Below are 26721 nucleotides of genomic sequence, written 5' to 3' on the forward strand. Positions count from 1 at the left end.
GCAATCATGAGAAAAGAAAACTATTTTAGCATAAGTCATGTTTATCAGCCTTTATTTACATCCTGCCTTACTATGTTCTCATTCTAATCTATCAGAGTGCTTGTTACATTCAAAATAATTTCTGTTCAAGTCAAAAAGTTGACTTAAAATGACTCAGGCAGAAAGTGACTTTGGAATGTAATAGACACAATGAAGCACTGCAGTAGCCCTAACATGACTGTCATATTATGACAGTCATGGAACCACTAGTTCCTTGATTTTGAATGGTCTCCATTTCCCGTACATCTACAAAAACATTAAAATTTTAAATATAAAGTGCTGACCCAAAGCCACGGATGTTACAAGTTAAAGCGCCCGGGTCGAAGTACCCGTATCTCTCGTATTGTTCAATAAAAAGCATTTTAATCCGATTGGCGGCCATTTTCTCATAGTTATAATGCATCAGAGTGCAATACACGTCCCAACCGATAAGGGCGCGTAGTTGAACGTTTATGGAGAAAATTCTGAGAAAATGGCCACCGATCGGATTAAAATGCTTTTTATTGAACAATACGGAAGATAAGGGTACTTAGACCCAGGCGCTTTAACTTGTAACATCCGTGGCATTGGGGTCATTACTTTATATTTGAAATCTGAACGTTTATGTAGATGTAGGGGCTGTAAATGGAGACCATTTAAAAACCAGGAACAAGTAGCGCCATGACGCTTGTGACAGACGAGCGTCATGTGAACCATGGCTAAATGAAGCAGCAGTGTTAGGAAGGTAGAGTTAGGCTAACGGGTCTCTCTTAATGAATAATACATCTTTATCTTTATTACTCACCAGTGTTTAAGTTGTCAGAGTTGTGTAAAACGTCGTGTTGAAAGGTTTAGTAGAGAGTGTGTTGCTGCCACCAAACTTTTCACTTTTAACTTTCGTTTCACTAGATTTCCGTCACTCAGGAACTCCTTGTGTTGTAGCTGTTAACCCTTTACTGACTGACACCTGGCTGGTGGAAGAAGTAGGCTAGCGCAGAGGTCTTCAACAGGGGGGTCCGGGACCCCCTGCTGTTTAAATGTCTGGAAATACACATTAACATGAATCCAACATGATAGTTCTGTGAAACAAGTCTATGAAGCTGCCTATGAAATCTATGATTTTTTAAAAATCTTATACAATATATAATCGGGGTCCCTACTTTATCTCACTCTCAGCCAATTAAGGGGTCCTTGGCATGAAAATGTTGAAGACCCCTGGGCTAGCGAGTCCCACAGTATCTTGGTGAACGGAGACAGATTTTCGCCCACTTCTTTGATTTGAGTTTTGTCTCTGTACGCGTTGTCCGTCATTTGATCAAAGTACTGCTGTAGAACCAACCACATCTGAATTGGCGTCACTGGCGTATGGTGGGTTCTAACGTTGACCGGGCCAGATTCTTAAACCCCCCTCCCCCCAAGGGGGGGGGGGTTAAGGGGGGGTCGCACAACAACGGCTGATAAGTCTATTGAGAATTACCGAGCCATTCCGGGTGGAAAACGGAACGCTCGTCCCAAAACACACTGCCCCATTTTTTTCGCGGACCGAGGCCGCCGGTTTAGGCACGGGGCAGGGTGTTTCAGGACGACGGTTCTTCTTCTATTACATTTCTGAATGGAGAGGTGCTCGTCTCTGCGCAATGGAGAACTGGTTTGACGGCGAAACTGTTTTTCTTGGTCACTCAACTCTGGTGTACATGTTGTGTGAGCAGCATGCCCAGAGCAGTAGCAGAGAGACACAGTCAATGTTGAAAGTATCTCTCCAGTTCAGTTATGACATTATTAAAACCTGAGAACTGTGATTACTCATTCTGACTGGTTATCACTTAAACGTGTGAAAAATAATCTCTGATGTTACTTTGATTTGGTAGGTAATTGTTAACTGCACACAGCTGAGATGCCAACAGCCAGAAAGTCTGCCTCAGCAAAGTGAACTGTTCTCAAACTACAGTCTCATATCACCCTGAAGTAGCCTGGTATCCAGCCTGCTTCGCTACGTTCGGCTGACTTTTTTTTCTCTCTTCGCTTCTCAGTCTGGAAAGCCTCCTATCTCCAAGGGAGGCGGGACATGCCAAAAGCTTCGAAACCTAACGTGGCTTCTGATTGGTCTGTGGTGCGGGGCGGGACCAAAAAAACAGTGTGATCGTTGTGATTCGTCATTCGTTTGAACAACATCCAATCAGCAACGACGTTGCCCAACGTAACATACGACGTTGCCCAACGTAACATATGTAGTTCCAGTGTAGTTCTGCAAAACCTTCCAATGGGAGGCTTTCCAGACTGAGAAGCGAAGAGAGAAAAAAAAGTCAGCCGAACGTAGCGAAGCAGGCTGGATACCAGGCTAACCCTGAAGGGCCTGATTGGCGAATGGGACGGCACCTCATGGAGCAGTCACCTTCATTTCAGACCTGTATGCTGGCTCCATCAGTGACAAAGAGCTGTTTAAGCTGTCAGGCCTCCAAGGCATGCTGACAGAAGAGATGGCTGTGATTGGCTGACAAGGGATTTTCGATTGATGACTGTATATCACAGGTAAACCGTATCACCCACCCTTCCCCTCAAAACAGAGCCAGATGCCAGTGGAACAGGTTAAGAAAACCCAGGAGATTGTGCACCTTCGAGACCACATTGAAAGACCAATAGGCTCTATGCACAGCAGACATATTGAAAATAAATTGGGCCTCTTCCTTACTTCCTTCACAGGTTTTACCAATGATACTAATGAAGGCTCTGTAGCACAGTGGCTCTCAGACCTTTTAATTTCAAGGACCCCCATAATGGCCCGTACAGACTGCAGGAGATTTGGTCCGATATTGCTGTCGCCGACATTTTTTGGCGCTCGCCGACAAAACCTCCCGATCTGACGCAGATCGGCCTTTGATCTGCGAGATAATGCTCGCTGTGTGTGAAAGGTTCCGCGAGACGATATGGCCGCGATTATCCGCTCTGCGACGGCTTTCCGACCGTTTTCAGATAACTACCATGTTAGATATTCAGCTCTGTCTGGGACAGGACAGCAGACAATATCATACACTATGAACGGGGCTGCGACCACCTTGCGAGGAGATGCACGCTACAGCCAATGAGAGCACATTACAGCCACCGTGGCCTGACCACAACAAACAGATCCCTCCCCCGCATAGTTACTGTCCAGTCCTGTATTAAGTTAAACATTATTATAAAACAGAATGAGAGTGAGCGAGCGTGCTCGAAGGGGGCTGTTTATTTGAGACTATTGCACAGAGATAGAGAGAGAGAGAGAGAGAGAGAGAGAGAGAGACACACACACAGAGAGCGAGCGATCTGTATGTATGTGTGTGTGTGTGTGTGTGTGTGTGTGTGTGTATGTGTTTGTCTGTGAGTGAGTGTTGCCAGATTTTGCGAGAGAAATAAGCAACCAGGTTTGTGAAAACAAGCCAAACAACTGTAAGCATATATATATAAATAAATACATTGGATACTTGAAAATAGACGATCTACAAGCTCACGTTGTAGATAGGCTATTTTTAAAGAAGATATCTGGGGGGGGGGGGGGAATTGTGGAATATTTTCCAAATCCACGCAGATCTTGTATGAGGGTCTATGGCACGACATATTTTCAGAAGGGGGAGGTCTGCGCCTCTGCGGACAAATATAATTTTGGGGGTCCTTGCCATGAAAATGTTTGAGAATAACTGGTTCAAACAACATTAGGAAACAAGGCCAAAAAAGCAACTTTACAGAAAAACTATCCCAAAGTCGCTTATAATAAGCGGACATGGCAACTCTGTCACTGACCGCTTCTGCGCACGGTGCATCCACACATGATGGGATTCCCGTCGTAACACGGGCGGAAGTCCCATACACACCCATGTTATCGCGACCGTTCTTCCGGTTTTAAACTTAACATGGGTGTGTATGGGACTTCCGCCCGTCTATCCCATCCCATCCCATCATGTGTGTATGCACCCGATGGGTACATACACACATGATGGGATATATGTACGGGCGTGTGTATGCACGGGCGGAAGTCCCATTCACTCCCATGTTAAGTTTAAAACCGGACGCGGATCGCGACCGTTCTTCCGGTTTTAAACTTAACATGGGAGTGTATGGGACTTCCGCCCGTGCATACACACGCCCGTACATATATCCCATCATGTGTGTATGTACCCTCTGGGTACAGCCACACATGATGGGATGGGATGGGATAGACGGGCGGAAGTCCCATACACACCCATGTTAAGTTTAAAACCGGAAGAACGGTCGCGATAACATGGGTGTGTATGGGACTTCCGCCCGTCTATCCCATCCCATCCCATCATGTGTGGCTGTACCCTTTGACGTGCGAGCGAGAGAGAGGGAGAGAGAGAGAAAGAGCGAGAGAGGGGGGAGAGGGAGAGGGGGAGAGGCATATCACGGGATACGTCGATTAAAATGAATTGGAATAAACTCAAATGTATGTATTGGGTCTGACTCTGGAGATAGCATCCTAGTGAACTATCCTACAGTGTGTCAGCCCTTGTCGGGGATCAATCCTGTTGTGAAGACCACAACGATATTATGACAGCCGATTTCAAGAAATAAACTCCTGCAGTGTGTTATGCTTAACGATCAGATGACCCCCCGACCACTTTAAGGTCGGGCAGTCTGTACCTGCCTTAACTCTGAGTGTACAAATGGAACCAAATGGACCCATACAGGTCCAACATGTGCATTTGTCATGTAACGTTGTTGTGGAAATTAATGGTAGAAATTAAGTGCTATACTTAAGTAAAATGTTGTGATAATTTTGACTTCTAATCTACTTAATCTCAGAGACAAATTTGGCCCTAAGAGGCTTCCAACAATTTGGGATTACTATTATGTGGAAATAAATAAATTATTACATTGTGTGTGTGTCTTTTTTGTATGCTGTATTAATGTTCTTAATATCTCATTGAGGCCACCCATGAAATTCTAATATCATCTGGCATTTTGTTATATTATTTTATGTCTCTGAATTGGATCAATACGATGCAAGCCTTCTATGAAAACTCAATTATTCATTCATTCCTATACTATCCATTCTATAAGGAAAGATTGAGTTTTCTTCCGCATTGGTGGACATCACAGTATCACAGAGAAACAAGAAATCAACACATATTTAGCATTCACACTGAACTGAAATACATTCACATGGGAATAGTTTCAGTACTGTAAGCCTCTTCCTTCTCAGATAGATAGATAGATAGATAGATAGATAGATAGATAGATAGATAGATAGATAGATAGATTTCAAACCTGTTAATTGGTGTCTGGATTTGTTTGTACATCATATTGTTGAAAGAAGCCAGTTAAGGTGGTTCAGGCATCAAGTACGGATGCCTCCCGGGGTCTCCCAAGGGAGGTTCTTGGTGCACCACCCACTGGGAGGAGACCCCCTGGCAAACCAAGGACCAGATGGGGGGAGAGAGATAATATCTCCATGCTGGCCTGGGAACGTCTAAGAATCCCCTAGGATGAAGTAGTTAATGTGGCCGAGGTAAGGGAAGTATGAGGTTTCTGACAAGCCAATCGGTCGCCTTCTCTGTCCGGCATATGGGATCTACCTCAGGGTTCCAAAACTTTTCAGGCCGCCCCAAAATAATCATATTTGAACTGGGGACCCCCCACCCTGACAAGCTCTTTTATATTACAGTTAGTTTGACTCGGTTCCACAGATAAATATTGTGAAAATAGATGATCTATGTGAGTTTGTAGTTCAGCTATTTTCACAATGTTTGCCTCTTTCCTACATAATATTTGACAATTTGGCCAATTTGATATTAAAAAGGTCTTACAAGTCATTAAATTGTCACTTCAGAAATGTGCAGATACTCTGTATACACTTATATTGTATGTTGGTTTGTTTACTGTTTACTGTTGAGTGAGAAAACAAGCTAATCATCTGGGGATCCCCAAAAACAATTTGTTTCGATTTACTGTAAACTACTGACTAGCCAATGACAATGCTTCTGTGGCAGGGCAGAAAGTTTACAAAAACGTGTACTATACATCAAAATGATAAGATATAAATATAATAACGAAAAAACATCACATGGATGCACCTGGGACGTATCATCAGTGTTGTAGCCTGGGGTCATAGGATGTTTCGGGTCTCGCAACATACACCCTCGTCCAGGTGACCCAGCCAGGGTTGATCAAGCCCCGACTTACGTCCCAGATAGCTACCCACAGTCAGTCCTATAAAGCGTGCCAAAAATCCTGAAGGGGGCGTCAACAAGTGTCTTTTGGTAGCTGCGGACATCTTTGAGGGGTAAATAGCAGGTTGACTTAACATTGCCCAATGCCTCGCCCCGCAGGCTGATTTGCCCCTTCTGCTGGTGACGACACGTTGGCACGCTTAATAGGGAAAGACAGGGCCACTCAATACGCTTGTCCGAAACTACTCTGCCAGGAATGGGGGAGAGCAGAGGCTCTGGCACGTGGAGGGGCTAGGCTCTGTGGATGGCCTCCTGGCCGGGCTCCTCCTCCGTCTCACCAGGTCCAGGACCTGAGCGTTGCACCAGACTCCCCCGCTCCAAACATTTCATTCTGGTGTGATGGTGTCTTGGCCCGTGGTGGTACTGCAGGCTCCCTTTGCGTCTTGCTTGAATGGTCCTCCTAAAGGCCTCACCGTGGATTTGTTGGGCTTCTTCCTCACGGAAGACACAGACTGGGGCGCCAACCCAAACTGCTCCCGGATGCCGTCTACATTCCGGCTGTCACCCGTCTCTCCGGTGGTCACCAATCTATTCCTGGTTGTCACATAGTCTATAAATTCCTATGAGCCACTATAAATAGAATAACTATAACGAAAAAACATCACATGGATGCACCTGGGACGTATCATCAGTGTTGTAGCCTGGGGTCATAGGATGTTTCGTAATAATAATACATTAACATCAAATAATACATATAGCCTACTGCACATCCAAACAATAAAATACCAGGTGCAGGACAGAAGAACGGGTGAAAGACAGAAAAATAGAGTCTGCACACTGGATAATGCTCCTATGAATATTTATTATAAAACCACCAAATAATATGTTATTGTCGTTGTTTCAAACATAGAACTCTTCCTCTCTAGCAAATCCCAGACATGCAAAACATGTTGGCACAATTCCTCGTAAGATGTACACTACACCAAAATATACATTCATCAACGTGAATGTATGGTGCATTTTATTTATATAAATGCACCATTTAACGTGACAACATAACCCAAAAAACCCAAATCACGCAAACTTAATGTATGCAACTCTGTGATGAGAAAATAATTCACATAAATGCGCGTAATTATGCACATTATTACAATAACTGATTTATTTTAAAGAATCACAATTTCCATCTTCTATAATTGAGAACATAACTACAGTACATACATGAGACAATAATTTGATGACCGTGTGTATTTCCGGTAGGAGACACAAATAATCTACTTTGTGTCTCCTACCGGATACATTAGCCGGTAGGAGACGGGAATCAAATTATTAGCTTAGGAATGCGACAAAAACAAAAAAGAATCCATGGATTCAAGGCTTCATAGGGTGTGCAATTGATAGAAAATAAGTCATTTTTTGGGTGAACTCCTCCTTTAAGTTTAACTTAAACCTGAATGCCATTAAATATACTTACTTGTACCAAAGACATATGGATATAGTCTCACAGAAAGGGATGTATGCTCAATACTTAATCAAATTAAGCACTAATTTTACCACAATAGTCTTTGGTTGTAATTCAGACATGTAAAGTTAAGTTCTTGTGTTTCAATAGAATGCATGTATTAGAGTTCAATAGCTTGACTGACAATAAACCTCGCATCAATCTCTTTTTTATGATAATAAACCTGTAAATGAACCCTTCTATACACACATTTGTTTCTTATATGAAAACTAACCTTTCATGTAAAGCCAAGGATTAGTCTAATCTGTGAGAGTGACAGGAGAGATGATCAGAGGAAGTGAGTTTTTTCCATTATAATTAAGACTGGGACTGAAGTATGAATAGAGTTTCTCAGTGAAGGTGCAGCCAGTGAAAGAGTAGAGATGAACTCTGGTCTCCACATCATAAAATGAGACCAGACCCAGTCATAATCCACAAACACTCCCACTTTCTGGACCTCCTCTCTTACAGGGAGGAGGACAGGAGGTTTAGCAAGAGCCTTGTACTCATTTCCATTACTCAACCATATAGACAAGTAACCATGGGTGGGGTTCAGTGTGATTTTTCCCTTCCTGTTGATGGACTCTCTGGCCACTCCTAAATTCCAGCCAGTCTTCCCTTTAACCTGAACCTCATAGTAAAACCTTCCTGAGGAGAAGCTTTGTTTTCCTAAGACAATATGAGAATCTCTCTTTGTTGTCTGGGAGATTCTTCTTTATGTTTCCACAACTCACTTGTTTTCCATCCTCAGGCAAGATGAGTTCTCCTTGTGCTGTATCAGGGTCTAGAGTTACACCCACTTCATATTGCTGGATCCTCCTCAGCTCATCATCACGCAGCTTTGTCATCTCTTGACTGAGTGTCTTCTCAAGCTGAGCCACAGCTGTCCTCACTGTCCCCACATATGAAGACTGGTGGACATTGACCTTTGTCCAGTCCTTGATGGGTGGAGGGGTGTTGATGGATGTGAAGTTCTGGAGGAGGTGGAGGTGGTCTTCAGTGTGTGAGAGCTGCTTCAGCTCAGAGCTTCTCTTCTTTAACTCATAGATCTCCTGTTGCAGCTCCTTGATGAAGCCTTCAGCCTGTTTCTCTGTTGTTTTCTGCTTCTCTTCAATAACATCAATGAGCTCAGCCTGGCTTCTCTCAATACAGCTGATCAGAGCAGTGAAGATCTGCACAGTGTCTGCTATCTCTCTGTCTGCATCTTTCTTACTGAGCTCTACTGAGTGTTGAACCTCCTGAATCTTCACTTGTCTCTCCTGGATCATCTGATGAACTTCAGCCTCTGTCTTTCCCAGCACAGCCTTCTTTTCTTCAAATTCTTTTTCCAGAGAGACAATTTGATGGAACTTGTGGTCTGACTCGGTGCAGAACTGACAAACACACATGCAGTCAGTCTTACAGAACAGCTGTCATGTTTCTCACAGATAAGGTTCTTTACAGGGTTGATTAGTTTGTGTCGTTTTAACCCTGTGAGTCTCAGATGAGGCCCCAGGTGAGTATCACAGTAGGAGATCAGACACACCAAGCAGGACTTCAGGGCTTTGAGTTTGGTCTCAGTACAGACGTCACAGGACACTTCATCTGGTTCAGCAGGATCTTGGTTTGTGCTGGAAGTTTGTCTCAGCTGCTTTGACTTCCTGAACTGATCAGCCATCTCAGAGAAGATCTTATTAACAGAGAATTCTGGTCTCGTATAGAAGGTTTTGTTACATAATGGACACTGACACACATCCTTAGTGTCCCAGTAATGTGTGATACAGGTTTTGCAATAGTTGTGTCCACATAGAGTGGTGATTGGATCAGTGAACACATCCAGACAGATAGAACACAGGAACTGCTCTTCAGACAGGAGACTGCAGGCGGACGCCATTTCTACACACTGAGAATAAAAGTTTAGTTTAGTTGGCCGGAAATCATGTTTTTGCCCTTGTCCGTCTGTGTGTCTGTGTTTCTGTGAGCAGCTATAATCGGCGTGATTTTTCAGATTATTTCCGATCAATTGGCTATGATTTGCAGGACCTGGATAGTCAACCAGGCCTGGAAGAGATCTGCAGTCAGCATAATTTTCTAAGTAACTAGTACTAACTAAAGTTTTCAAATAAACGTAGTGGAGTGAAAAGTACAATATTTGGATCCGAGATGTAGTGGAGTATTACATTTGTAAATACTCAAGTAAAAAGACCTCAGTCAATGTACCACTGTCACAGTTAGTTAGACGACCCCATCTTGCTTCCTTGCTATTATTGTGGCAAAGCAAGGCTACTGCTTCATCATAAAACGATGACGGTGGTGATGATGATGATGAGGCATTTTTACAACATTAATTTGCATTCCTGTCAACCAGTGCTGTTGTCTAGGTCAGTGGTCAAACTGTGGGGGGGGGGGGGGGGTCCCAGATCATGTGTTTTCTCACTCAACAAACCAACATACAGTGAGTGTAGGGTATCTGCACATTCATGAAGTGACAATTTAAGGACTTTTGAGACCTTTATAATAGCCTACCTCCAAAATGAAAATAAAATTAAGTTATGTGAAGTATATTCATACCCACAATTTGGTTGTGTCCACACCTACAACCTAATATCTTTAATAACTTGCATTAAGCAAGCCGATTTAACACTTTTTTAAGGAAACCCCCTGGGTACATACCTTGTTATTTTTAAATTATGATTACTGTTACAGATTCATAAGCATTTAGTAAACTACATTTCATGGGTCACAAATGTGCATTTTATTTCTCACAAAACTCCCCAAAACATGAAAAACGTTTACAGAAATGTTCAAAATTAAAAATAGAAAGTTTCGAAACATTTTCCAAATAATAATAAAAAGGTTTCCTGAAATGTTCTAAAAAAATTAAATAGTAGAAATAGCCAATGTACAACCTCACAACGCGTCACGATTCAATGTGCTGTGAGCTTGTAGATCTGCTATTTCCGCTATTTGTGTATTATTTAATAGGGCTTAAGTGCTTAATTCATAATGTAAGTTTGGATCACGGGAAGACAACCACATTTCTCTTTTCAATCTCGAGCTGAAAAAATTTGGGAACCCAGACTGTAGGTAATATCAAATACCTAACGCTAATGATGAATTATTATCAGTGTCAATGATTATTTGGACATTTCCTCTATTTTGCTCAGTCCCTTGCATTGGAAGAATGCGTCCTGTTGTGGTTCACGTCCCAGAAATGTTGTGATCATGTTCAGTCCATCTGCAGAACCTCCAGGCTCCAGGATCACCTTCCTGTACTCCGCTCCAACCTGGAAATAACAACATATAAAGCAGGGGGTCTTCAATGCTTTTCAGGTCAAGGACCCCTTAGCTGAGAGAGAGAGATGAAGCAGTACATTGTACACAATTGTGTTGCAGATTAAACTTTTTTTTCATAGATTGCTTCATTTACTCAGTGTTGAGTAAACTGATGTTTTTTGTTTATTTCAGACATTTAACCATTTAAACTCTCAACACTTAGTAAACTTGACCTTTGGCTCTACACTTGATCTGCTCTTTTTTCCCCCTCTACACCAAACCTCTTTGCCGAAAAAGCGCTGCGAGGCATTGTGAGCTTGTAGATCGGCTATTTTCTACCGAGCTTGTAGATCGGCTATTTCCCTCAGAATATATGCTAGGGTTCAGGTTAATGTTAAAACAAAACAAAATAAGTTGCTATCACACAAAGATTTGGCTGTAGTAACTCCAAGGACCCCGAGGCGTTGTGAACTTGTAGATCGTCTATTTTCAGCAAAAATGTGCTGAAAAAAAGATTTATTTTTTAAAATAATGAATTAATTAATCTATTCGGCTATTTATCAGTTTAGCACCTTATGGGTGACCTCATGTACATACTGTATATCTGCTGGTCTTATGCTATGTCTATTATATATCTTGATCTTTTTGTGCTTCTTTATTTGTTAGATTTTTTTCTCCCTTGCTCTTCCTCTCCCTGCCCCCCCCCCCCCCTTACTATTGATTAGTCACCCCATGAAGACTTAAATTCATGGATTATTTTTTGTTTTTGTCGCATTCCTAAGCCAATAATCTCCACGCGGTGACTAATCGATAGGATTTTTTATTTTATTTTATCCCTTTAAGTGGTTAAAATCAAGTTAAAGGTAGGGTAAGTGATATTTTTTGGTTAAAACAAAAAGTATTTTTTTTAAAGGTTAAAATACTATATTCTGATCGTAATCATTGCTATAGAGTGTTTGTTCAGTAACAGGAGTCTCCCCGTCTCTCCAGCTCTTTAATAAACAGAAAATACATTTTTCGGTAGGTGTCAAAATCTCAGCCAATCAGGAGAAAGTACCCATTTTTAAGCTTAATTTGTATAGTTTTCAGTTCCAATTTTGCATGCTCATTTCTTAGTGTCATCACTTCCAATTTCACTTGTTTAATCTGTATCCTGATTGAGTTCTCTGTCCTGGTTGGATAAAATTGGAAATGAAACTACAAAAAAAAAAAAAAAAACTACAAAATACATTTTCTGTTTTATAAAGAGCTGGAGAGACATGGAGACTCTTTATATGGACAGGACACTCTATAGTAACGAGCACTATCAGAACATAGACCCATTTTGCAATTATTTGAAACTTTGCAAATCACTTACACTACCTTTAATCGTGTTCATTATAATCAGTCCCACCTGTGGGTTCATGATGCCTTGCTTTTTGAAGCGGTTGAAGAAGATGTCCATGGAGTAGACCTCACTCCACAGGTAGCTGTAGTACTGGCCATCGTAACCGCCTGCCAGGTGGCTGAAACTGGCCAGCATGTTGGTACCTGCGCCACACGAAAGGTTTCTTCATTAAGACACAGGACAACTTTATTGCTCTGCAACAGAAGACCTGTCATATTTCATGTGAGTCAGACGTGTACATTATCTGATGTTACATTTGAATAAAGCTAACTGGCTGGACATTTTAAGCAAAGCGAGCATAGATAACATTTTTGTTAGATAAGACATTTGAATAGTGGCTCCATAGCTGTCCCGAGTGAATGAACTTCTTTGGAATAAAGTCAAATATTGCCGTTGTCGAGTGTAAACCTTGTATCTCCATAATTAAACTTTTTATGTTTTTTTTGTATTGTTTTTTCACAAATCAAATGAATAACTACAAGAGCGTCACGCAAAAGTAGAGAAGATAGCTGAACTGCAAGCTGAGCTTGCAGTTCAGCTATCTTCAAACAGACTCAGGCTACTTTTTCCTTTTCCTGAAAAGTAAATGTTTTGGACATACAAGGTTTCCACCCGACAGTGACGATAGGATAGTTCACTCGTAGAGTGTCAGCTTCATGCAAATGAAACAAAACACAAAGGGACTGTACTGAGATGTTTCTTGAATTCAGGCACGTGCTGGGCCCCTAATTCAGCCTGGGAATCTCAGATAGAGAGGCCCGTAAGGATTTTGTTGGGCCATTTCAGATGAGAGACAAGCCAGTGGGCCAATTACATGAGTTATATTTACTTTGTGGGCCGCCCAGACCCAAAAAGTGAAAAAAAAAAAAAAAGTTAAATATTATTATTTTTATTTTTTTTTAAAGGCCGGCCTGGTCGGCCTGGAATGGAGAGGCCTTTCTGGAATTGTCCCAAATCTCTCAGTGGCCAGCACGTCCCTGCTTGAATTCAATTTAAGCATTTAGCAAATGCTCTTCTCCAGAGCGACTTACAAGTGTAAGTGTAAACAAGCGATAGTAGTAAATGGTCACGATACGTGGGGGGGGGGGGTTAATGTAACACTATCTCATGTTACATTTGAATAAAGCTAACTGGCTGAAAGGACATTTTAAGCAAAGCGAGCACAGATAACATTTTTGCTAGATACAGTAAGACATTTGAATAGTGGCTCCATAGCTCTCCCGAGTGAATGAACTTCTTTGAATAAAGTCTTATCAAATATTGCTGTTGTCGGGCGTAAACCTTGTATCTCTATCTCCATATTTAGACTTTTTATGTTTGTTTTGTTTGTTTGTGTTTTCACAAATGAATAACTACAAGAGCGTCACGCAAAAGTAGTGAAGATAGCTGAACTGCAAGCTGAGCTTGCAGTTCAGCTATCTTCAAATAGACTCAGGCTACTATATTTTTTTTCCTGAAAAGTAAATGTTTTGGACATACAAGGTTTCCACCCGACAGTGACGATAGAATAGTTCACTCATAGAGTGTCAGCTTCATGCAAATGAAACAAAACACAAAGGGACTGTACTGCGGGGGGGTGTGTGTGTGTGTGTGTGTGTGTGGGGGGGGGGGGGGGGTCCAGAGGTAATTCCACAGGAGGGAGAAGAGTCTAGAACAGTAGTTCCCAAACGTTTTAGCTTGAGACCCAAAACAAAAATGTGCTGTCTTCTAGTGAAAATGGCACAAGCTCACAAGGCGTTGCGTAATGCAACACATTGTGAGCTTGTGGATCTGCTATTTTCACCACACTATTTTTTCTAATAATGGAATATTTTGAAAATGTTTTGAATTTGTTCTTAATTTATGTTTTTTTTTTCTTCTTCTTCAAACAAGAATAATTAAAAACTAAAATAAAGGAATATGTACTTGGGGTGTAGTGGTTTAGGGATGTAGGGGAAGATGTTGTTGAAAAAAATGCTATAATGATAAATAAATAAAAACATCCCAGCACATTAGATGAATGCAGGTGATATTGTTTTAGGAGCAAACTCTAAGATACAGAACACTGCGTACAGAGTAGAATCCAGAGTTTTAAATGGAACAAAAATGGACCCTTGTGGGTCCATTTGAAAATTCAGGAATTGTGCAGAGATAATACAGTAGCCTACAGTGGTAATCAGAGAATAACATGGAACAATATTAGAACAATAATTATGAAGAAAATAAGAAGTACAGTGTAGGTGTGCATACATGTAGGTAGCGTCAACGACCAGAGTATCCTCCTAAAATACTCATTCAAGTATTGCAAATATATTTAATACCCACCTCTTCAATATGGCTTTCCCCAGCTAACTCTGCACCCCCTTTACTCATTCCACTGTTTTTATTGATTTTATTCCTTAGTCTTAGCCTTTTCTTAGTGTTTCTTTTTTGTAAAGTTGTTATTTTGTTGTTTTCTCCTCCTTTGGATACTTAGAAAAGCACTATATACATTTGAGATGTTATTATTATTATTAGTATTAATAAATGGTAAATGGTAAATCTATAAAGTTCCATTATCCAAGGCGCTTTACAATGATTGTGCATTACATTCACCCATTCACACACACATTCATACACCGATGGCGGAGGGAACCATGCAAGGCACCAACCTGCTCATCAGGAGCAAATAGGGGTTCAGCGTCTCGCTCGAGAACACTTCAACACTAAACACTGAGGGAGCCCGGGATCGAACTGGTTCCCAAGCGGCAGCTCTACCTCCTGAGCCACTGCCGTCCCATAATGATGATGAGTTTTACTTTTAGTATAGATCACAGATTTCACATGGCTGATATGGAGCATGTGCATTGCAAAAGCACTAATACTAGCTTGTCCATTTTCTGCTGAGTTTTCTGAAATGAGCTGTACAATAGGCTAATGTGTTTGGACACAATGAAATGATGGAAAAAGATACATTTTGTATTTTTTTCAAGTAACATTCAGGATACCATATATATATATATATATATATATATATATATATATATATATATATATATATATATATATATATATATATATATATATATATATATATAATAAAAGTAATTTGTATATGTTCAGCCAGGTCACAGCCAATGGAAGAGTGGTGATAAAGTTGGCCATGGTGATTGGTGGTTGAAAGGCCAATAAGGTAGTGTGACTACATATAAAAAGTCTCTACCGTCCCAACGGGAGGACACAGTCACTGGAAGATCAGTGACAAACATGACTCCTCCAATGCTGTTCCTCCTTCTGCTGCTGTGGGCTGGTGAGTATTTATACAAAAATACAGCTCTATGCATTTTAAAAATATTATTTATTTTGGTCTGAAACTGTCATTGTTCAGTTTGTTATGCAATTAGTGCCAGATTTTCATGACTCTCTCTCACAGTCTCACTTGCTCTCTCTCTCTCTCTCTCTCTCTCTCTCTCTCTCTCTCTCTCTCTCTCTCTCTCTCTCTCTCTCTCTCTCTTACCCTCTCGCTTACCCTCTCGCTTACCGTCTCTCTCTCTCTCTCTCTCTCTCTCTCTCTCTCTCTCTCTCTCTCTCTCTCTCTCTCTCTCTCTCTCTCTCTCTCTCTCTCTCTCTCTCCCCCTCTCTCGCTCTCCTTCCTCCCCTCTCTGATTTTGTAGTTTGATTTGTCAGTCTTAACAAACTACAAAATCAGCCTATAGGGTAAATCAATTGTGGCCACATCACCTGTAGTATACTTCAACTCTCAAGGACATTGCATTGTTTCCTTTGGCTCCGTATGAGCAAATCAATTGATGGAGGACTGTGTCACTCTCCTGCAGATGTCACAACAGGCAGTTTACAAAAGAGGATCGTCAACGGTCATCTCTGTCCTGACAATCAACGGCTGTACCATGTCAAACTGACAGACGCCCATGGGAACCTAGTTTGTGGAGGCTCTCTGATCCATAATAGATATATTCTAACTGCAGGTCATTGTTGGCCGGGAGGGGGTAAGAGGGGTTACTTAAACATTTAGCTGCTGTAGCTACTCTATTGATCTATTTCTCTCACAGTAGAGTCTACTGAATTACTCTACTTTAATACTCACAAAAGATCGCAGGGAAACTCTCTCTCTCTCTCTCTCTCTCTCTCTCTCTCTCTCTCTCTCTCTCTCTCTCTCTCTATATATATATATATATATATATATATATATACACACACACACACACACAAGAAATTAAAAACAAGAAATTCAGATATATTCAACACGAACAATAACAAATCTAGCAAATTCCATACATTTGTAGCTTTTAGATCGGCTATTTTCATGATTTCTTTTAATCAATTCATAATGTATATTTGTACGTTTGAGGCTGTTTTAGACACAAATGCCATAACTTTGTCCATGCAAAGAAATCCATGAAGCGAGGGACTGTCCCTATAGCCAATAGGAGTATCCACTGAGTTGTTCTATCTGTTCATTTAACCTCTCTCATATATTCAAATTAATAATACTGATGAACTTTAAAAAAGAAGAAATTAGCACTAATCTCTAGCCCTTTGCTTTTTAACATAAAATGTAAGAAATGATCATGATGTGATATGTAACCTCTTAGGTTGGGTATATAGAGAGTACGGCTAGTATTGAGTGCAGTGGTGGAAAAGGTACTCAATTGCTTAAAAGTATCAATACTGCAATGTAGAAATAATCTGTTACAAGTAAAAGTCCGGAATTCAAAATTTACTTTAGTAAAGGTACAAAAGTGTTGGCATCAAAATGAACTTAAAGTAACAAAATTAAAAGTACTCATTATGCATTATGTCCCATTTCAAGTTTTCAAATGTATAACAATATTTTGAAAATAGTAGATCTACAAGCTCACAATGCGTCGCATCGCGACGCATTGTGAGCTTGTTGATCGGCTATTTTCAAATGGTCGAAATGTATATAGGGCTGGTTAATGTAAGTTTTGTAATAATAATCAAAATCTACAAAGTAACTAGTAACTAAAGTTTTCAAATAAATGTTGAGTAAAATAAATGAGTTGTAGTGGAGTAGAAGTAAAAGTATTGGAAATTGGAAAAATCCTCAAGTAAACAATTTTTTTTAAACTTAAGTACAGTACCTAAGTAAATGTACTTATTTACTTTCCACCACTGATTGAGTGTTTTGGAATGAAAACCTTCCTTTCTTCTATTTTGGCAGGAATGGTGCGAGTCTTCGTGCAGTGATAGGTGTGCACCCATTCGTGGCAGGCGCAAATCCGCCGGGGACAATAATCACACAACACTTCATCCACGATAACGGTAACATAAACCGACCACATGACATCATGCTACTGCAGTTACCAGAAGCGATCGCTGGGGCCCCACACACCATAGCTCTTCCTACTGCAGCTCAGTGTAAGACTAGACCAGGAAGAGTTCAACTAGCAGGCCATGCACGTGAGTTCTCAATAATGTAACCTCCTACAAATACCTACTTTTACTGGTTGAGGATTAATTTAGTAAAGAAAAAATAACTAGGTTTGATCATTGAACAGTTATAGCAGGACTGACTGATTTTAATGGAAAAAGTACTCAAATGTTTTACTTAAGTAAAAGTATCAATTCTGCAATGTACTCTGTTACAAGTAAAATAAAAAATGTACTTGAGTAAAAGTACAAAAGTATTGGTATCAAAATGTGCTTAAAGTTCCAAAAGTAAAAGTACTAAAACGTTTGAAAATAGCAGATCTACTTGTAGATCGGCTATTTTCAAATAGCCTATGTATAAAATAGGGCTAAAGTGGTTCATTTGTGTTTTATAATGTAATAATTTATATCTGCAAGTAACTAGTAACTAAAGTTTTCAAATAATTGTAGTGGAGTAAAAGTACAATATTTGCCTCTGAGATGTAGTGGAGTAAAAGTATAGACAATTGGAAATACTCCATTAAACTCCATTACTCCATTAAAGTAAAAGTAACTCAAAACTGTACATAAGTACAGTACTTGAGTAAATGTACTTAGTTACTTTACACCACTGCTGGTTGAGGATATTTTAGTTTACATAATGCATAGAGTTTGTATTAAAAAAAACTAGGTTTTATCATTGAACAGTTGCAGCAGGACTGATTTTAATATACTGTTTACCATGTGATTGAGTTTGCATTAGCTGTCAGCTGTGAACATAAACTCTGAGTCTGATTCTCAACAGGTCCTGGTGTACAACCGCCGGGAAATGAATTGCACTGTTTAGATTTGAACGTTTATGAGTGTGCCGATAGCCCCAACCTAGAATGGAGCTTAACAAGACTGTTTTGTGCTGCTCCTGCTCCTGATGGCAATGGAGCTGATAATGCATCTCAAGTGAGTACACATCTTAAAGGGATATTTCACTTTCAAAAAAATGTTGGGTCATTTTATCGTCTACTCAGGCTTTTGTGAGCCCCCCCCTGCCCTCCTAATACGTGAGGGGGCCGTGTTTTTTCGATTACTTTTTTCATTTTTTTCATTTAATTATTCTATTGTATTATTATTTTTTTCATTTTCCAAAAAATAGATACAAAATAAATGAAAAAAGTAATTGAAAAAACACGGTCTCCTCACGAATTAGAAGGACAATATCAGTCACCAGAACCAAGGACGGGTGTTTCCGATTAATCTAACATGGTTGAAATGGAGTTTGAAGTTACAATGGGTTAATATAGGAAGGGGGCGTGTCTGATAAAATGAATATCAAATATCTAAATACTGAATCAAGCAACTTAAAAACTGTCCGGGGTGCTCCCAAAAGCCTGAGTAGACGATAAAATGACCCAAATCTTTTTTGAAAGTGAAATATCCCTTTAACATACAACAACTACAAACCAATTTCTGCTTTTACAATGTGCTATAATAAATACAATCTCTAATGCAACAAAGTGCTAATCACTGTCAAAGGAGTATTAAACTCTACATCTAAAATTCACAATACATCTGAATTCTATTTGGTCCCATGTGTTCATTCATTCTGACTTCACCATAATGTTTAGCCCATTATTATTTGTTTTGTTTATATTTGAATACCTATACAAATATATCAGAGATTGCTGTATGTGGAGGAAACAGAATAGTTTTTAAAAAAGGAGTCCGTTTGAGATGACATTTTGTTTTCTAATTTCTGTGAAAGTAGATCTGATTGAGAGACAATGTTTCTCAGAAGGTGATGTGTTGCTGTTTGTGTCTCTCTCTCTCTCTCTCTCTCTCTCTCTCTCTCTCTCTCTCTCTCTCTCTCTCTCTCTCTCTCTCTCTCAGGGTGACTCAGGTGGAGGTGCGGTCACGGTGGATGGCGCTAACATCGCCACGATTCATGGTGTTATTTGTACAGCTGATGAAAATTTGCCAGTTAGAATCGCGGATGTCTGCCATTACAGGGAGTGGATCCGAAACACCATGACAAACACAGCAAACGGGTAACCTCAGTGTAACCTCAACTGAGAAGTATTGGTAACTCTGTCATGATGATAACCAATAAAGTTACGAGATCTCTGATCTCCCTGTAGAGAACAAATGTTGTTGTTTTCTTCTTTATAAAATCTCCATATGATGAAGTGGTTATGATGTTAGGATTTTTGTTCTTGCATATCGTCCCTGTCGACTGGAATCCTCATTATGTCCAAAACTGTTACTTTTCAGGATGAAAATTCTAAAATAGCAAAAGTAGCAGATCTACAAGCTCAAAACACGTCGCTTCGCTCTGCGTTTCGAGCTTGTGGATCTGCTACTTTTGATGCTTTTGTGTGACGCTGTGGTATGATCAAGTAGGGCGTTCATTTACGGAAAAACACAAAAAGCTAGAATACGGAGATAAGAGGTTTCTGCCCGACAACAACGATATCCCATTGAAAAGCACATTAGTACTATGGTACTATGGTGGCTCATTGCTGCCATGTGTTTTCTGCCGGTGTATGTCATAACAATGTGGTTAAAACAAAATGAATATGTGGTAAAAAAAAAACTATATCTTATGTTGTAAAAGCAGTTGAGCACCTTTGAAAATTATTATGAAAACTGGACATCTTTTCCCTGTAGCAGTGGTGGATAGTAATTAGTACATTAACTCAAGCACTGTTAAGGAATACCACTAATTTCAACATTGAACTATGTCATTAATGTACAGTACCTTAGAACTGTTGTGTGGAAATAAAAAAAGGTCCTCCCCTTTCTGTGTTGCCTAGAACTGGAGAATCAATTGTTGGGGTCATGTGATCAGTGACATACGAAAGGTGTACTCTTTGGCCCGCCCTCTAGGCTGCCTCATTCACTAAAATAGTGAATCTCACTTCCAGCTGAAACAGTGCGACTTGTAGGCATATGGACCATGGTTATATATCATGTTTCACAAGACACTTGTAGATAATAGAAATCAATTGGCTAAAAATGCTCTAACAAGTCTTAACTTTATATTCAAGTCGCACTGCTTCAGCTGGAAGTGAGATTCCCCATTCTATGTGAATGCAGCAGCCTAGAGGGCGGGCCAAAGAGTACACCTTTTGTATGTCACTGACCACATGACCCCATATTCTCCAGTTCTAGGCAACGCAGAATGTGGGGGGGGGCTTGTTTCTTATTTCCACACAACAGTTCTAAGGTACGTATATAAATGACTTGGTTCAATGTTGAAAATGAGTGGTATTCCCCAACAATTCTGAGGTGCTTTCCCTTTTATTTTACTTGAGTATGTACATTTTTCAATGCTTTATTATTCTACTACTACTGCTCCACCACCGCAATTATCCTACAACATGTCTTTGTAGATTTAGATTATTTTTACAAAGCATACATTAAACAATATTCTTTGGCTATTCCAAAATAGCGGAACAACAAGCTCACAACGCGTCATGATTATGGGACATTCTCCATAATGAGTATTTACTTTTGGTACTTTAAGTATATTTTGATGCTAATACTTTTGTACTTTTGCTACATTGTGGTATTGATACTTTTACTTAAAGGGATGGTTCACCCAAAAAAGTACCTTTTTTTTTTATCGATAAGTCACCATGGAGACTCTTTGTGTCTCCTACCGGAACCGCTGCCGGTCATCAAATTATTGGGCTTAGGAATGCGACAAAAACAAAAACATATCCATGAATTCAAGTCTCCATGGAGTGACTAATCGATAGGAAAGAAAGTCATTTTGGGGGTGAACTATATCCCTTTAAGTACTCTCCTTTAATCCCAGCGTATCTTGGCGGCCATAGCTGAACGGGAAGAGGCCGCCTGGGAAACAAAAGGTCCCAGGTTTGACTCCCGACCCCATCAATGTGTAGGGAGATGTCCCTGAGCAAGACACTTACTCTAACCGCTCCTCCCTCACGCTCAAGTCTGACCACTAGAGCAGCAATCAGCTGGGTGAAGCTGAATCTGAATTCCCCCCCGCGGGATCAAATAAAATTATCATTATTATTTACCTGGAGTAGCAGGAATTCCCAGGATATCCTGACAGTGTTTGGCAAACACCTGTGCTGTGTCTGCATGAGACGAGGTGTGCAGCGATTGGTCCACTTTACTGAGGACCACTTGACGCAGGTTCATGAGCCCTGCAAAAACGACACAGATGTAATGGACATCAGTGGTGGAAAAAGTACTCAAATGTTTTACTCTTTATGTGTTTTTTTTAGTAAATTAACGCCCTACTTGATCATACTAAAGCGTCTCACAAAGGCATCAAAAGTAGCAGATCTACAAGCTCGAAACGTGGCGTGAACAATGTTTTTATTTTAAATTTAAACACAATGTATATTGATTAAAGGTGCTGTATATTGTGTATATTGATTAAAGTGATATTAAAGTGATATTTATCATATTCATATTCTGAAACATTGCTATAGAGTTTCTTGAGCTCTTTAGTGAACAGAAAATAAATGCTCAGGTGGGGATACCAATTTCATCCAATCAGGAGAGAGAACTGAAACAGGATACTGGATAAACAAGTGAAAGTGGAAGTGATGAAAAATAAAATAAAATAATGAGCAGACATATTTGGAACTGGAACACAAGCTGATAGATGTTCGGTATCCCTACCTGAAAAAAGTATTTTTCAGATTTTCTGATTACTATGGAGAGACATGGAGACCCCTGTTACTGAAAAAACACTCTATAGCAATGATTACTCTCACAATATAGAACTTAACATTTTACAATTGCCAGCTTGAACTTTTTAACAATAAACATTTTGTTTTAACCCAACATCACTTTCACAGGTGGTTCTCAAACTTTTTCATGTCAAGGATCCCCAAATTGATTATATTTGGCCCAGAAGAGAAGAGTTATGTTAAGAAATCCCAAACTATTCGAAATATTCACACTTTTTTTGAATAGCCAACGTATAAAATATGGATAAAGTAGGCTATAGTACTTTTACTTCTACTCCACTACTATCTCAGAGGCAAATATTGTACTTTTACTCCACTACAATTATTTGAAAACTTTAGTTACTAGTTACTTATAAGATATAAATATAGATATTTATATATAATTATAGATATAAATCATTACATTATAAAACATACATTAACCACTTTAGCCCTATTTTATACTCAGGCTATTTGAAAATAGCCGATCTACAAGCTCACAACGCACTACTTTAAGTACATCATGATACCAATACTTTTGTACCGTTACTCAAGTAAATTTAGAATTCCGGACTTTTACTCGTAACAGAGTACTTCTGCATTGCAGTATCGATACTTTTACTTAAGTGAAACATTTGAGTACTTTTTCCACCGCTGCTTTTCAACGTGTAACCAAATCATTTCCCGTGTCATATTCATAGTAACGCATGGTGTCTGACCGGTGTTGGCCACCCGTGAAGCGATGAGCTTGGTCAGCAGGTGGTCGGGGATGGGGCTGCCGTCCCGGTAGTGACCCGACATCCTCCTGAGAGGCTCCTCCTCCCAAACCCAGTTCTCCAACATCTGAGACGGAACCTCCACGAAGTCTGTCTCCACCTGCGTCCCGCTGAACTCTGAAAACGTCGCCTTAAAGATAAAACACAATAGCACAAAAGAAGATTCGATTTGATGCGTTATCAAATCAATTGTCGGTATTCAAACCAGGGTTGTTATAGTTAACCCATTAAAACCGGGAACGCATCGTTGTAACCACTTTAAAGGTAGGGTAAGTGATATTTTTGGGTTAAAACAAAAGGTATTTTGTTAAAAGGTTAAAGCACTATATTCTGATAGTAATCATTGCTATAGAGTGTTTTTTCAGTAACAGGAGTCTCCCCGTCTCTCCAGCTCTTTAATAAACAGAAAATACATTTTCTGGTAGGTGTAAAAATTTCAGCCAATCAGGAGAAAGTACCCATTTTTAAGCTTAATTTTTATAGTTTTCCAGTTCCAATTTTTCCTGCACATTCCTTAGTGTCATCACTTCCAATTTCACTTGTTTAATCTATATCCTGATTGAGTTCTCTATCCTGATTGGATAAAATTGGAAATGAAACTGAAACTGAAACGAAAATGCATTTTCTGTTTTATAAAGAGCTGGAGAGACATGGAGACTCCTTATATGGACAGGACACTCTATAGTAACGAGCACTATCAGAACATAGACCCATTTCGCAATTATTTGAATAATTGCAAATCACTTACCCTACCTTTAACCATTATTTTATACTTTGGATATTCAAAAATAGCAGATCTACAGATCTAAGTAAAATGTTTTGGCATTTTTTACTTTACTGGAGTATATCCAATTTTCATTACTTTTACTTCACCTCCACTACATCTCAGAGGCAAATATTGTACTTTTACTCCACTACGACAATTTGAAAACTTTAGTCACTCGTTACTTTGTAGATATAGATTATTATTACAAAACATACATTAATCACTTCAGCATGTACATTTCGGCCATTTGAAAATAGCAGATCTACAAGCTCACAATGTGTCACCATGCAAAAAGATTTTTATACATTTGAAAACTTTTACTTGTAACAAGAGTATTTCTACATTGCAGTATTGATACTTTTACTTAAAGGGATAGTTCACCCTAAAAATGGCTTATTTTCTATCAATTACACGCCCCATGAAGCCTTGAATTCATGGATATTTTTTTGTTTTTGTCGCTTTCCTAAACCAATAATTTGACGACCGGCGGAAAGATGCTAATGTCTCTGGTGGGAGACTCAAAGTTGACACTTTGTATCTCCTACCGAAGCCGCCACCGGTCATAAAAGTATTGGCTTAGGAATGCAACAAAAACAAAAAAATCTCCATTCATTCATTTTCCCCCCTTCTCTCTGTGGCCTTCTCCCCAGACTCTCACCTTGGAGCAGATCTCATGCATGACGTGACCAAACTCGTGAAAGTACGTCTCCACCTCGTGGTGCTGCAGCAGAGAGGGCCAGCCTTTACTGGGCTTGGTGAAGTTGGCCACCATGGCCGCCACCGAAATACTCCGTTTCCCATCAGCCCCCACGCAGCCCGGTTGGAGGCCGAAGCACGCTGCGTGGCCGTACTTCCCTTCCCTGTAAAAAAACAAAAAAACAAACACAAAATGGTCACAAATGTCACGCAACCACGAACCAAAGTAGTTTTTACAGACAAACGTTCTTTAACAGCCTTTAACCTTAGACTCTGTATGGTTGACCGCACACGCACAGTCCCTCAGGGCTCTGTACTAGTGTCTTTTCTGTTATGGTGGTGGGGAAGGCTTTCGCTGAAAATAGCAGATCGACAAGCTCACAACGCGTCGCTCTGTAGCGCAATAAGCATGCTGGGGTTAAGGTGGTTAAAGTCTTCCTTGATAATGTGTCGTATTACCTTCTCAAATAGCATGTTGTTAATGTCGGGCAGAAACCTCTTCATATCATCACAACTTTTCATATTATTTTGTAAATGAATGCCCTAGTTTGTTGTTTTGTTAATAGCTTGCTTGTAGATTACCTATATTTTCTTCTTTTTTTAAGTCTTTGGATTTTATAAATATAGAACCAATGAAAAGTATTAACAAGACCTAGGGACAACAACATTACTACATTGGATCCATTGGAATGCAGGTTCTTTTTTTCCCATTTCCTAAAAAGTGACAGTTTTGGACATTTCCACTCGACATTTTATATCACACTCACAAATGTTCTACTCCTCTATGTTAATGTTTCTTATTACTTTCACACATATCATTAAAGGTAGGGTAAGTGATCTTACTTTGTTAAAATAAGTGTTAAATATCTCTATATAGTGAGTGTAGTCATTGCTATAGAGTGTTTGTTCAGTAACAAGGGTTTTCCCCTGTTCTCCAACTCTTTATTAAACAGAAATTGCATTTTCAGGTCGGGATACCAATTTCATCCAATCAGGAGAGAGAACTCACACAGGACATACAGATTAAACAAGTGAAATAGGAAGTGATGACACAAATAAATGAGCTGACAAAACCCCCTAGCCCCCCCCCCCCCCCCCCCTGGCGCCGTCGCTGTTGAACACTATAAAAATAAAGCTGATAAATGGGTACTCTCTCCTGATTGGCTGAAAATGTATTTTCTGTTTATTAAAGAGCTGGAGATATGAGGAGACCCCTGTGACTGAACAAACACTCTATAGCAATGATTACTATCACAATATAGAGCTTTAACCTTTTAACGGAAAACCTTTTGTTTTAACCCCAAAAACAATCACTTACCCTACCTTTAAATAATGTGTGGATATGACACAAAACAATTATTTAAATCAACTTCAAAGCCCAGAACAATTAATTTTACTAGATCATAAAAAATAGCTTTCTATCCGGAATTAGCATAACTACACTAGTGGGGGTAAAATAGGGATAATACCGTTGTTTTTGTTGTTGAACTTGTGTGTGACCCTAATGAAAAGAATACAAATCGCTTTCTCTGAGTCTCTGAAGGAACACAGATGTTTATCTTCCTCGATTGATGCTAGCGATTGACCAAGACACGGCTACAGTGCCATGCACACATATCAGGGTCACTCGTTCTCATGTTTACGTCACTTAGGTTTGTTTTTCCTGACCACGATGTGAAGAATGCAATTCAGGGCAGGAATTTCACGGAGGCCATGGAGGCCATGGTCACCCTAGGCCCTCATTTTGGCCTTGTGCCCGTAACCCATAAGACCTGAGGCTGATTCAAATGCCTTCTAAATCGGTAGTTCTCAAACCTTTTCGTGCCAAGGACCCCCAAAATTATATGTATTTGGCCGCGGACCCCCATATGAAAATGTTTTGTGCCAGGGACCCCCAGAGGAGAAGATTTGTGTTGGAAAATAATCAAAATAATCAAACATTTCTCTTATTTTTGTTTTATAAAATAGCAGATGTACACTTGTAAATCTGCTATCTTTGGATAGCCAACATATGGATAAAGAGGTTAAAATGATTGTGATGCTCTATTAACACATTTTGCTGGGGACTCCCTGGAACCCCCCCCCCCCCCCCCCCCCCACCCCCAA

The 26721-nt window shown here is 39.9% G+C and overlaps 2 protein-coding genes and 1 pseudogene across 5 annotated transcripts in view; all 3 read right to left on the bottom strand.

Moving 5' to 3' along the window:
• Positions 1–898, bottom strand: part of LOC308077706 (zinc finger protein RFP-like) — a gene marked incomplete at its 3' end in the record, with an annotated part of 39094 nt that extends 38196 nt beyond the window's left edge. Inside the window, exon 1 of the mRNA XM_080418575.1 lies at positions 824–898. The remainder of the gene's footprint in view (positions 1–823) is intronic.
• The window catches only part of nln (neurolysin (metallopeptidase M3 family)), a 60677-nt gene that overhangs the window by 17350 nt on the left and 16606 nt on the right, over positions 1–26721 (bottom strand). For 2 of the 3 annotated variants that reach the window (XM_080418573.1, XM_080418571.1), the window contains exons 10-14: positions 24578–24779; positions 23097–23283; positions 21715–21843; positions 12329–12465; positions 10763–10946 (exon numbers count right to left, since the gene is read on the bottom strand). In XM_080418573.1, the coding sequence (XP_080274699.1) occupies positions 10797–10946; positions 12329–12465; positions 21715–21843; positions 23097–23283; positions 24578–24779 (805 nt within the window). In that variant the 3' untranslated portion in view covers positions 10763–10796. Of the gene's footprint in view, positions 1–10762; positions 10947–12328; positions 12466–21714; positions 21844–23096; positions 23284–24577; positions 24780–26721 lie in introns of those variants that run through there. The other variant, XM_080418572.1, reaches the window with a different exon arrangement.
• On the bottom strand, positions 7618–9337 carry LOC308078190 (pyrin-like; annotated as a pseudogene). Its single transcript has 2 exons — positions 9206–9337; positions 7618–9053 (listed from the first exon to the last, which is right to left on the bottom strand). The product of its transcript is annotated as a pyrin-like (transcript).

This window comes from Gymnoscopelus braueri, assembly GCF_963280865.1.
Source record: "Gymnoscopelus braueri genome assembly, chromosome: 22".
Taxonomy (NCBI): domain Eukaryota; kingdom Metazoa; phylum Chordata; class Actinopteri; order Myctophiformes; family Myctophidae; genus Gymnoscopelus; species Gymnoscopelus braueri.